Below are 12470 nucleotides of genomic sequence, written 5' to 3'. Positions count from 1 at the left end.
GCAAATAACATCCAGGCCACGCTACCAAGTTTCCTACCTTTACATTCCTATACCTCTATACTCTCTCCTATATATATATATCTTCTTCGTTTATTAATACCTCATTATATATAGAGAGAGGTATATATATATATATATATATATGTAACCGGTGGGAATTTGCTGGACTTTAATTTCTCACTTGACTTGGGGTTTATTAAAATTTAATAGATGGTAAAGGCAGTGGAAGCGCCCCTTTGAGAAAAATCCCGAACCAGCACAAGAACACTTAAATCTACTACACAAAATGAACTGTCCGTGACCCGTGGAAGGATAGCGTCTGTGACTGGGATGAATGAGAGACACTGTAAAATTTAGACACTTATATTCCCTCCAACACTACAAACACAATCAAATAATGGTACACCAATATGCGCACCTCTTAACTTAAGCTTTAACCACTACTCTGGGGAATAAAAGTTATACATGACATAGAAATTATTAGAAACACAGGCAACAATAAATTTAAAGTATTAAGAAATGTTGCTTGCACACATGAAACAGGCCTCTTAAGGGCTTTCACAAAATAATATCAGTCACTTAGGAAATGGTATTAAAAAATAAGAAATTAACTACTCTACAATGAATAGGCCTTAAGGGCTTTCAGCAAAATAATATCACTCAACAAAATTATAGCACCCCAACAGGTGTACACTTCCTAACCTAACCTAACCACTGCTCTGGGGAACAAGGTTATACCTGAGATCAGAATTATGAAGAATTAGAGGCATTAAAAGAATCAAATCACAGTATCACTCTGGTTCCACTTAATGGCACAAACATTCAAAAAAACACTACTATCAAAATTATTTAAGAAATATTAAACTACACACGTCAAGATAATATCAGTCTGAGGAATGGTGTTAACTACACCCGTGATAAGGAAGATAAAATGTTACTCTAGGTATCTCCTAGAGTCCTAGACTCACGGTCTCAGTGTGTGACCATTAATATACTCAGATAGCCTCAGTGTACTCCCAGTGCGTCCATGGGCAGGAAGAGAGTGAGCCAATCAGACCCTGTGCAGTTGAGAGGAGCTTTAGCTTCCCGTTAGCAAGAGGGTTTCACTAAGCGGCTCTGGACATGTGGTGTTGTGAGCCGACGTCAGCTGGGCACCCAGACGGCTAGATTCCCTCAAGAGATCCTTTGGTACCCCGCTAAACAGTGACAGGCCTACTCTGATCGGTCCAATGGCGACCATCGCCACCCTCAATCATCAACGGCAGTCTCAGACGGCAGTCAATCTCTCGCAGTCAACTCCGGTCAACGCCGGTCAAAGTGGGTTCTGGACGGAAACCCCTGAAATGAACTCACTGTTAGCTCTAGTTTACTTTATCACTGCCCCATCTAACCCTGTCTGAGATCGAATGAGACTTACTTGTTATACTGCAATAGCAGCAACAAGTGACTAGGCCACGTGACTATTTCTGATGGACGCGCGGAACGTCTTGTCTGTGTGAATGCTCTCCGGAACTGGCCTAGCCAGCGTCGCGTTCCCGCGCGTTAGCTTGGTCCTACGTGACATATTTTACTGCCTAACTAATAACCCTTGGGACACCCGTAACATTATTCAGACTGGCTAAACGATCTATAATACCAAACTCAATAATAGTCCCTTTAACTTCATGAATGCACCACATAATTCGGTAAATTACATTTAATATCATATAGGCCTAGTTCCACAGTCTCTCGCTACGAGCAGCGCTCCTCTCCCTCAGATGACCTTGAACGCTCAGATCACTATGGCGGGGCATTTGAAATTACCTGAAATTTCTGAATATTACAATCGACCCCTAAAAAGACAGCACTGGGTCTCCTATGTGCTGAGAAAAACATGCATACGACCCCCTAAAATTTTTTTGCGGTTCTAAGGACTGCACTACCCCTTTAACGCTAAACGCAGCATTTTGTCTCTTCCTTTCTCTCCCGCTAACACTCGACCCCTAAAAAAAGACAGCAGCACTGCCCTCATGTGCTGAGAGAACAACTTAGAACCCACCTTCAACTCTGTACTATTCCACCTCGCAGCTAGCAACCCATTTCTTCCTAGCTCCAACTCAATCCAACCAGAACATCACGCCCCCTTGCCTCCTTAACTATTAGAGAACCAATGTCAAAATTAATACCAGCCCAAAACAAACATGTTCTCTTGGCCCTTGAAATGTCCAGAGAACCAGTGTCAAAAAAACATCATCCATCTCCAACATGCTCTCTGGACTGCCCTAGCCAGCGTCGCGTCTCCTCAAGGCGTTAGCTTGGTCCTACGTGATATATTTACCGCCTAACTAATAACTCCTTGGGACACCCGTAACATTATTCAGACTGCTAAACGATCTATAATAATTTCAAATTCAATAATAGTCCCTTAACTTCATGAATCGCATCATTATTAATTCGATAAATTACATTTAATATCATATAGGCCTAGTTCCACAGTCTCTCGCTACGAGCAGGCAGCGCTCCCTCCCCTCAGATGACCTTGAACGCTCAGTATCACTCATGGCGGGGCATTTGAAATTACTCTGAAATTTCTGAATATTACATATATATATATATATATTTCATGTAGATCCACAATGAAAACGTGGATAAGATAAATCTTGATAAAATCACACGGGAAAAGAAACAACGGAGCACCTTAGCTTTCGTCTTTATTCAAGACATCTTCAGAGGCAACTGAAGCTAAGGTGCTCCGTTGTTTCCCTTCTGATTATGAATATATATATATATATATATATATATATATATATATATATATATATATATATATATATATATATATATATATATATATATATATATATATATATATATATATATATATATATTTATTTATTTATTTATTTATTTTATTTTATTTATTTTTTTCATGGTTATATATGAAACTTGTTGAATGAAGGAACTTAACAAAAGGTGGTATCAGTCAAAGATCATAAACAGACTTGGGAATGAGAAGCTTCAAAGCTTGTTACTGTGATTAAGTTTTAATACAAAAGCGTCTCACAAAGCACCTCCAGTAGCCTTACACTGGAGGGATGAGGGACGATGGAACCAGCTGTGTGCTGAGAATGTTATGTGTGATATTCTCAATTTCTTAAGTTCCTCCTGTAACATTTGTTATTTTCTAGAACAAGTTACAGTGTTTTATCATGAATATTGTCAGCAGAGATAATCATCATGACTTTAATGTTTAGGAAGAGTTAATGGATACACAGCCGCATCAAAATAAAACATAAAACAGTCCATAAATAATATTGGTAGTTGACAATAAATGATTTTTGTAAAACTACATAATTATATTTTAAAGGTAAAAATATCTGTCAGTCATTCTTTCCAGGTTTCATCAAATGTTAATCTATCAAAGTCGGTCCTTTTTCGTTTTCTAGATATTAATGTACAGTATATACTGTAAATAATTCCTATATTCCTCAATTTCAGTACAGTACAGTACAGCACAGCACAGTACAGTACAGTACAGTACAGTACAGTAGCACAGTAAAGTACAGTACAGCACAGTACAACACAGTACAGTACAGTACAGTACAGTACAGTACAGTACAACACAGTACAGTACAGTACAGTACAGCACAGTACCAGCACAGTACAGCACAGCATAGCACTACAGCACAGTACAGTACAGTACAGCACAGTACAGCACAGTACAGCACAGCACAGCACAGTACAGTACAGTACAGCACAGTACAGTACAGCACAGTACAATGACAGTACAGTACAGCACAACACAGCACAGTACAGCACAGTACAGTACAACACTCTGGTGTTTACAAACATATTGCATACATTAGATGAACTTTCCACATTATGAAGAATTTAAGAAGAAGTCGTTATCTGTTTCCTTAACTCAATTTGTAACACTAAACCTTGAGTGACCTGAGTGTGAAGATAAAGGTAGATGGAGTAGCTTTATACACACGCAATTATCAACAATAGTTAACAGACAACAATCAGAAAGTAAAAGTAAAGATTTATTTATATTCTTCAGTATAAAGTGGCGGATACTGACTGTTGGGTCCATGCAGAACCTGAAACATTTAATAAATGGTTCATATACAAAAATTAAAAGACACAGTATAGTGTTTATTGTTAGAGCAAACTGGTCAAAGGTTGGAGCTCATTCACAAAGACATAAATTAATTATCAATTGGGTAAAACAAATCTATTATAATAATAAGATTTTTTCCAACTCTGAGGAAGTATAGGTACAGGTACAAGTATAGGTACAGGTACAAGTATAGGTACAGATACAAATATAGGTACAGATATAGGTACAGATACAGATATAGGTACAGGTACAGGTATAGGTACAGGTACAGAGTATATAGAGTACAGGTACAGGTATAGGTACAGGTACAAGTATAGAGTACAGGTACAGATATAGGTACAGAGTACAGTATAGGTACAGATACAGATATAGGTACAGGTACAGAGTATAGGTACAGGTACAGATATAGGACAGGTACAGGTATAGGTACAGATACATATAGGTACAGAGTACAGATATAGGTACAGATACAGATATAGGTACAGGTACAGGTATAGGTACAGGTACAGAGTATAGAGTACAGGTACAGAGTATAAGTTACAGATACAGATATAAGTACAGAGTACAGATATAGGTACAAATACAGATATAGGTACAGGTACAGAGTATAGGTACAGGTACAGAGTACAGGTATAGGTACAGGTACAGGTATAGGTACAGATACAGATATAGGTACAGGTACAGGTATAGGTACAGGTACAGGTATAGGGTACAGGTACAGGTATAGGTACAGGTACAGGTATAGGTACAGGTACAAGTATAGGTACAGATACAGATATAGGTACAGGTATAGTACAGATACAGATATGTACAGGTACAGGTACAGGTACAGGTACAGGTACAGGTACAGGTACAGGTACAGGTACAAGAGTATAGGTACAGATACAGGTATAGGTACAGGTACAGATATAGGGTACAGATTCAGGTATAGGTACAGGTACAGGTATGGGTACAGATACAGATATAGGTACAGGTACAGGTATAGGTACAGGTACAGGTATAGGTACAGATACAGATATAGGTACAGGTACAGGTATAGGTACAGGTACAAGTATAGGTACAGGTACAGGTATGGGTACAGGTACAAGTATGGGTACAGATACAGATGTAGGTACAGGTACAGATATAGGGTACAGATACAGGTATAGGTACAGGTACAGGTATAGGTACAGGTACAGGTATGGTACAGATGTAAGGTGCAGGTGCAAGGTATAGGTACAGGTACAGGTATAGGTACAGGTACAGGTATAGGTACAGGTACAAGTATAGGTACAGGTACAGGTATAGGTACAGGTACAAGTATGGGTACAGGTACAAGTATAGGTGAATACAGATGTATTTACAGGTACAGAGTATAGGTACAGGTACAAGTATAGGTACAGGTACAGGTATAGGTACAGGTACAGGTAGGTACAGGTACAAGTATAGGTACAGATACAGATATAGGTACAGGTACAGGTATAGGTACAGGTACAGGTATAGGTACAGGTACAGGTATGGGTACAGGTACAAGTATGGGTACAGATAGATGTGAGGTACAGGTACAGAGTATAGGTACAGGTACAGAATATGGAGGTACAGGTACAGGTATAGGTACAGGTACAGGTATAGGTACAGGTACAAGTATGGGTACAGGTACAAGTATAGGTACAGGTACAGGTATAGGTACAGGTACAGGTATAGGTGGGTACAGGTATAGGTACAGATACAGATGTAGGTACAGGTACAAGTATGGGTACAGGTACAAGTATAGGTACAGGTACAGGTATAGGTACAGATACAGATATAGGTACAGGTACAAGTATAGGTACAGGTACAGGTATAGGTACAGGTACAGGTATAGGTACAGGTACAGGTATGGTACAGGTACAGGTATGGGTACAGGTACAGGTACAGGTACAGGTACAGGTACAGGTACAGGTACAGGTACAGAATGTAGTACAGATCAGAATATAGGTACAGGTACAGATATAGGTACAGGTACAGGTATGGTACAGGTACAGATTATGGGTACAGGTACAGGTATAGGTACAGCAGATACAGGTGTAAGGTACAGATAGATGGTACAGGTACAGGTATGGGTACAGGTACAGAGTATGGAGTAGGCAGGAGTGTAGGTACAGGCCTGGGATATGGGTCTAGGTACAGGTAGGTACAGGTGCAGGTATGGGTACAGGTACAGGTATGGGTACAGATACAGATATAGGTACAGGTACAGAGTGGCAGGTACAGGTACAGGTATGGGTACAGGTACAGGTATAGGTACAGGTACAAGTATAGGTACAGATCCGGATATAGGTACAGGCCACAAGTATAGGTACAGGTACAAGTATGGGTTGGGTATGGGTACAGGTGGATATGGGTGCAGGTGAGAATATAGGTACAGGTACAGATATGGAATGCAGGTACAGGTATAGGTACAAGGTGCAGTGGGTGCAGGTGCAGGTATGGGTACAGGTGCAGATATGGGTGCAGGTGCAGGTATGGGTGCAGATCAGGATATGGGTACAGGTACAAGTATGGGTACAGGTACAAGTATGGGTACAGGTGCAGGTATAGGTACAGGTACAGGTATGGGTACAGGTGCAGGTAGGTACAGATACAGATGTGGGTACAGGTACAGGTATGGGTACAGGTACAGAATAGGTACAGGTACAGGTATGGTACAGGTACAGATATAGGTACAGGTACAGGTTAGATTCTGAGTGCAGGTATAGGTCAGATGCAGATGTGGGTACAGGTACAAGTATAGGTACAGGTGCAAGTATGGGTGCAAGGTGCAATAGGTCAGGTGCAGATGTGAGGTGCAGGTACAAGTATAGGTACAGATGCAGTGTAGGTGAGGCACAAGTATGGGTGCAGGTGCAAGTGTATTGCAGGTACAGGTATGGTACAGATGGATGTGAGGTGCAGGTGCAGGTATAGGTGCAGGTGCCAAGTATGGGTACAGGTACAGGTATAGGTACAGGTACAGAGTATGGGTGCAGGTACAAGTATGGGTACAGGTACAGGTATGGGTGCAGGTACAAGTGTAGGTGCAGATGCAGGTATGGGTACAGGTGCAGGTATGGGTGCAGGTGCAGAGTATGGTACAGGTGAATATGGGTGCAGGTGCAAATATGGGTGCAGGTACAGGTATGGGTACAGGTGCAGGTATGGGTGCAGGTACAGAATATGGGTGACAGGTGCAGATTATGGGTGCAGGTACAGGTATGAGTGCAGGTACAGAGTATAGGTGCAGGTGCAGATATGGGTGAGGTGCAAGTATGGGTGCAGGTACAGGTTGGGTGCAGGTGCAAGTGTATCTGGGTACAATTGTGGGGTACGGGTACAGGTGCAGGAATAGGTGCAGGTGCAGGTATGGGTACCAGGTGCAGTGGGTGCAGGTACGGTATGGGTACAGGTGCAGGTATAGGTGCAGATACGAGTATGGTACAGATACAAGTATGGGTACAGGTACGGGTACAGGTGCAGGTGCAGGTATAGATTGCAGGTATGAGGTGGGTGCAAGTATGGGTGCAGATACAGATCTAGGTACAGGATGGGGGTATAGGTACAGGTGCAAGTATGGGTACAGGTGCAGGTATGGGTGCAGATGCAGGTATGGGTGCAGGTGCAAGTATGGGTGCAGATGGATGTAGGTGCAGGTACAAGTATGGGTGCAGATTACTGGTATAGGTACAGGTGCAGGTGTGGGTGCAGATGCAGGTATGGGTGCAGAAGGTGCAGATCCGGATGTGGGTGCACAGGTGCAAATGCAGATGCAGGTGCAAGGTATGGAGTGCAATACAGGTGTGGGTGCAGATGCAGGTATGGGTGCAGGTACAGGTATGGGTGCAGGTGGGTATGGGTGCAGATACAGGTATGGGTGCAGATACGGATATGGGTGCAGGTACAGGTATGGGTGGATGCAGATGGGTGCAGGTGCAGGTATGGGTGCAGGTGCAGGTATGGGTGCAGATGCAGGTATGGGTGCAGGTGCAGAGTATGGGTGCAGACTACGGATGTGGGTGCAGGTGCAGTATGGGTGCAGGTGCAGAGTATAGGTGCAGGTGCAGGTGTGGGTGCAGGATGCAGGTATGGGTACAGGTGCAGGGTGTAGGTGCAGGTGCAGGTATGGGTGCAGATGCACAGATATGGGTGCAGGTACAGGTATGGGTGCAGATGCAGGAGTATGGGTGCAGGTACAGAATGGGTACAGGTGCAGTATAGGTGCAGATACCGAGATGTGAGGTACAGGGTGCAGGTATGGGTGCAGGTGCAAGTATGGGTACAGGCCACAGGTATATGGGTACAGGTACAGGTATAGGTACAGGTACAAGTATAAGAATTACAGATACTGGATTTGGGTGCAGGTACAAGTATGGGTACTAGAGTATGGGTACAGGTACAGATATGGGTACAGGTACAGGTATAGGTACAGGTGGGTGCTCAGGTGCAGGTGTAGGTATAGGTGCAGATACAGATATGGGTACAGTACAGGTGTAAGGTGCAGATGCAGATATGGGTGCAGGTGCAGGTATGGGGCACAGATATAGGTACAGAATACAGATGTAGGTACAGGTACAGGTATGGGTACAGGTACGGTGTAGGTGCAGATTGCAGGTATGGGTGCAGTGCAGAGTATAGGTACAGTTGGATATAGGTGCAGGTGCAGATATAGGTACCAGGAGTGCAGGTATAGGTGCAGATACAGGTGTAGGTGCAGGTGCAAGTATAGGTGCAGATACAGATGTGGTGCAGATGCAGAGTATGGGTGCAGGTACAGGTATAGGTACAGGTGCAGGTATGGGTACAATTGCAGATATGGTAAGGTGCAGGTATAGGTACAGATACTGGATCATGAGTACAGGTACAGAGTATAGGTACAGGTGCAGGTATAGGTACAGTGCAGGTATGGGTGCAGATGCAGTATGGGTACAGATGCGGATGTGGGTACAGGTCAGAATGGGTGCAGGTGCAAGTATAGGTGCAGGTACAGGTATGGGTGCAGGTACAGGTATAGGTGCAGGTACAGGTATGGGTACAGATACAGATGTGGGTACAGGCATGAGTATGGGTACAGGTGCAGGTATGGGTGCAGGTATGGGGTGCAGGTGCTATGGGTGCAGGTACACGTATGGGTACAGGTACAGGTTAGGTACAGGTACAGGTATAGGTACAGATACGGATGTAGGTACAGGGTGCAGTACGGGTGCAGAGTACAGGTATGGGTGCAGGTGGGTATGGGTGCAGATTACCAGATTGCAGGTGCAGATATGGGTGCAGATTACGGGTACAGGTACAGGGTATGGGTACAGGTACAGGTGCAGGTGCAGATGCAAGTACAGTGCAGATGCAGGGTACAGGTACAGGTACAGGTTAGTGGGTACAGGTACAGGTGCAGATACAGGTACAGGTACAGATGCAATAGGTACAGGTGCAGGTGCAGGTACAGGTACAGGTACAGGTACGGGTACAGGTACAGGTATAGGTACAGGTACAGTTACAGGTACAGTAATAACAACACATATAAATAGAATCAGACACAGGTGCTACACGTCTCCTTAATAAGAGGTGGGAGGTGGCCGGCGGGAGACACCTCACCCGTCCGGAGATGTGGTGGCCGGCGGGGGGCACCTCACCCGTCACGGGAGATATGGTGGCCGGCGGGGGGCACCTCCACCCGTCACGGGAGATGTGGTGGCCGGCGGGGGGCACCTCACCCGTCACGGGAGATATGTGGTGGCCGGCGGGGGCACCTCACCAGTCACGGGGAATGTGGTGGCCGGCGGGGGCACCTCACCGTCACGGGAGATGTTGTGGCGGCGGGGGCCTCACCAGTCACGGAGATGTGGTGGCCGGCGGGGCACCTCACGTCAGGTGTCGTGGCCGGCGGGGGCCTCGTCACGATGTGGTGTGGCCGGCGGGCACCTCACCGTCACGGGAATGGTGGCCGGCGGGGGCCTCACCAGTCCGGAGATGTGGTGGCCGGCGGGGCACCTACCGTGCGGAGATGGTGGCCGGCGGGGGGCACCTCCAGTCACGGGAGATGTGGTGGCCGGCGGGGCACCTCACCAGTCACGGGAGATGTGGTGGCCGGCCGGGGGGGCACCTCACCAGTCACGGGAATGTGGTGGCCGGCGGGGGCACCTCCAGTCACGGGAGATGTGGCGGCCGGCGGGGGGCACCTCACAGTCACAGAGATGTGGTGGCCGGCGGGGGGGGCACCTCACCAGTCACGGGAGATGTGGTGGCCGGCGGGGGGGCACCCACCAGTCCGGAATGTGTGGCCGGCGGGCACCTCACCAGTCACGGGAGATGTGGTGGCCGGCGGGGGGGCACCTCAGTCACAGGAGATGTGGTGGCCGGCGGGGACCTCACAGTCCAGAAGATGTGGTGGCCGGCGGGGACTCACCAGTCGGGAGATGTGGGGTGCGCTGGCCGGGGGGGCTTCTCCAGTCACGGGGTGTGGTGGCCAGCAGGTGATCCGGGGATAGGAAGTGGCTTGGGAGGAAGAGGACAGGAAGTGACCGTCCGGTGGATAGTGGTGGCCGGCCAAAAGGACAAAGTGGTGGCCAGGGGCGTGTTGACAGACGCTGGGTCGTGTGTTTTCTGGAGACAACAACGGGGTGATGTGTTTGTGAGCGGACAGACAGACATACACACGGGGGAGGGTAAAGACCTCCAGACTCCACAGGAGAAAACAATCGCTAATTGACTCGTTTGTGTCTTGGTCGTGGGGAGGGGGTCGCCGACCGTGGCACTGGGGAAGCACTTTGTGTGAGGACCTGTTTAGCCCTGAACCAACACAGCTCCCAGGGAGCCCTGAACCAACACAGCTCCCAAGGGTCAGCCCTGACGCCAACACAGCTCCCAAGGGTCAGCCCTGAACCAACACAGCTCAAGGGTCAGCCCTGAACCAGCACAGCTCCCAGGGTCAGCTCTGAACCAACAGCTCCCAAGGGTCAGCTCTGAACCAACACAGCTCCCAAGGTCAGCCCTGAACAACACAGCTCCCAAGGTCAGCCCTGAATCAACACAGCTCCCAAGGGTCAGTGGAGGTTCCCTCGAGATAAGGAAAAGAGTACAGCTGCCTGAACAGTTTATGAAAACACTTGTAATACTGACCTTTTCACACACACACACACACACACACACACACACACACACACACACACACACACACACACACACACACACACACACACACACACACACACACACACACACACACACACGCACACACACACACACACACACACACACACACACACACACACACACACACACACACACACACACACACACACACACACACACACATACACACACACACACAACACTCACACACAAACTAATAAAGAAGTCCCAAAAACTATCTCACTAAAGATTAGAGAAAATATTTTGGTTCCCTTCTGTAATTATTCAGTATGCGGACCAGCACCTCCTCCCCTCCCTCTCCCCTTTACCTTTCCTTCCTCATCCCTATCCTCCTCTCCCTCCCTCTCTCTTCCTGCCCCCCCTCCCCCCGTCTCCTTCCTGTCTCTACCCTGTTCTCCTCCCCTCTCATTCCTCTCCTTATTTTCTTCCTCTTTCTCTCCTCATCCCCCATCCCATACCCCTTTCCCTCCTCCTCTTCTCTTCCTGCCCTCCTCCTCTCCCCACCTTCTCAATGCTGCTTGATATTTTCTCCAAGATACTCAGAGACAAACGCCACCAGACTCTTCACCTCATCCCCTGTTAAGTGAAGGATCACCTCAATAATACCCCCACCAGCATACACACACACACACACACACACACACACACACACACACACACACACACACACACACACACACACACACACACATGATCTGACCGTTAAGGTCAGAGATTAAATAAATTCTCGACACAGTAGCGACACGGGCAGACGATGAGCGACAGGGCGGCGATGTGGCCAGGGAGGACCAGGGGTGATGGTGTGGTGGCCAGGGAAGGGGGTGATGGTGTGGTGGCCCAGGGAGGACCAGGGGTGATGGTGTGGTGGCCCCAGGGAGGACCAGGGGGGTGATGGTGTGGTGGCCCCAGGGAGGACCAGGGGTGATGGTGTGGTGGCCCCAGGGAGGAGGTGGGTAGGTGTAGTGGCCCCAGGAAGAAGGAGGGGGGTGAGTGGCCCCAGGAAGAAGGAGGGAGGTGTAGTGGCCCAGGGAGGAGGAGGAGGAGGAGGAGGATGTGTAGTGGCCCAGGAGGAGGAGGAGATGTGGCCGCTCTCCAACTAGTCAAGTGAGGAGATGAGATGGTGGAGTCATCTGGGAGTAGTGCTGGACCACATATGAGAAAGAGGTTGAGGGACAGAAGTATTCTTAAGGCCTCGTAAGATTATTTTTTGTATCTCTCTCGTAAA

At 47.1% G+C, this 12470-nt stretch overlaps 1 protein-coding gene across 1 annotated transcript; it reads left to right on the top strand.

Moving 5' to 3' along the window:
• The first annotated feature begins 9698 nt into the window (after positions 1-9698).
• On the top strand, positions 9699-10802 carry LOC121863337 (loricrin-like). The gene has a single exon (XM_042361962.1). The coding sequence runs from the start codon at positions 9699-9701 to the stop codon at positions 10800-10802; it is 1104 nt and encodes a 367-aa protein (XP_042217896.1).
• Positions 10803-12470: the final 1668 nt, after the last annotated feature.

The sequence above is a fragment of the Homarus americanus genome, unplaced genomic scaffold (assembly GCF_018991925.1).
Source record: "Homarus americanus isolate GMGI-L3 unplaced genomic scaffold, GMGI_Hamer_2.0 scaffold46197, whole genome shotgun sequence".
Lineage (NCBI taxonomy): Eukaryota > Metazoa > Arthropoda > Malacostraca > Decapoda > Nephropidae > Homarus > Homarus americanus.
This window is presented reverse-complemented; position numbering and strand designations above follow the sequence as displayed.

Bases quoted from the DNA above. Each gene is read 5' to 3' on its own strand.
- LOC121863337 (XM_042361962.1), top strand. From the start codon at position 9,699: ATGTGGTGGCCGGCGGGGGGCACCTCACCCGTCACGGGAGATATGGTG.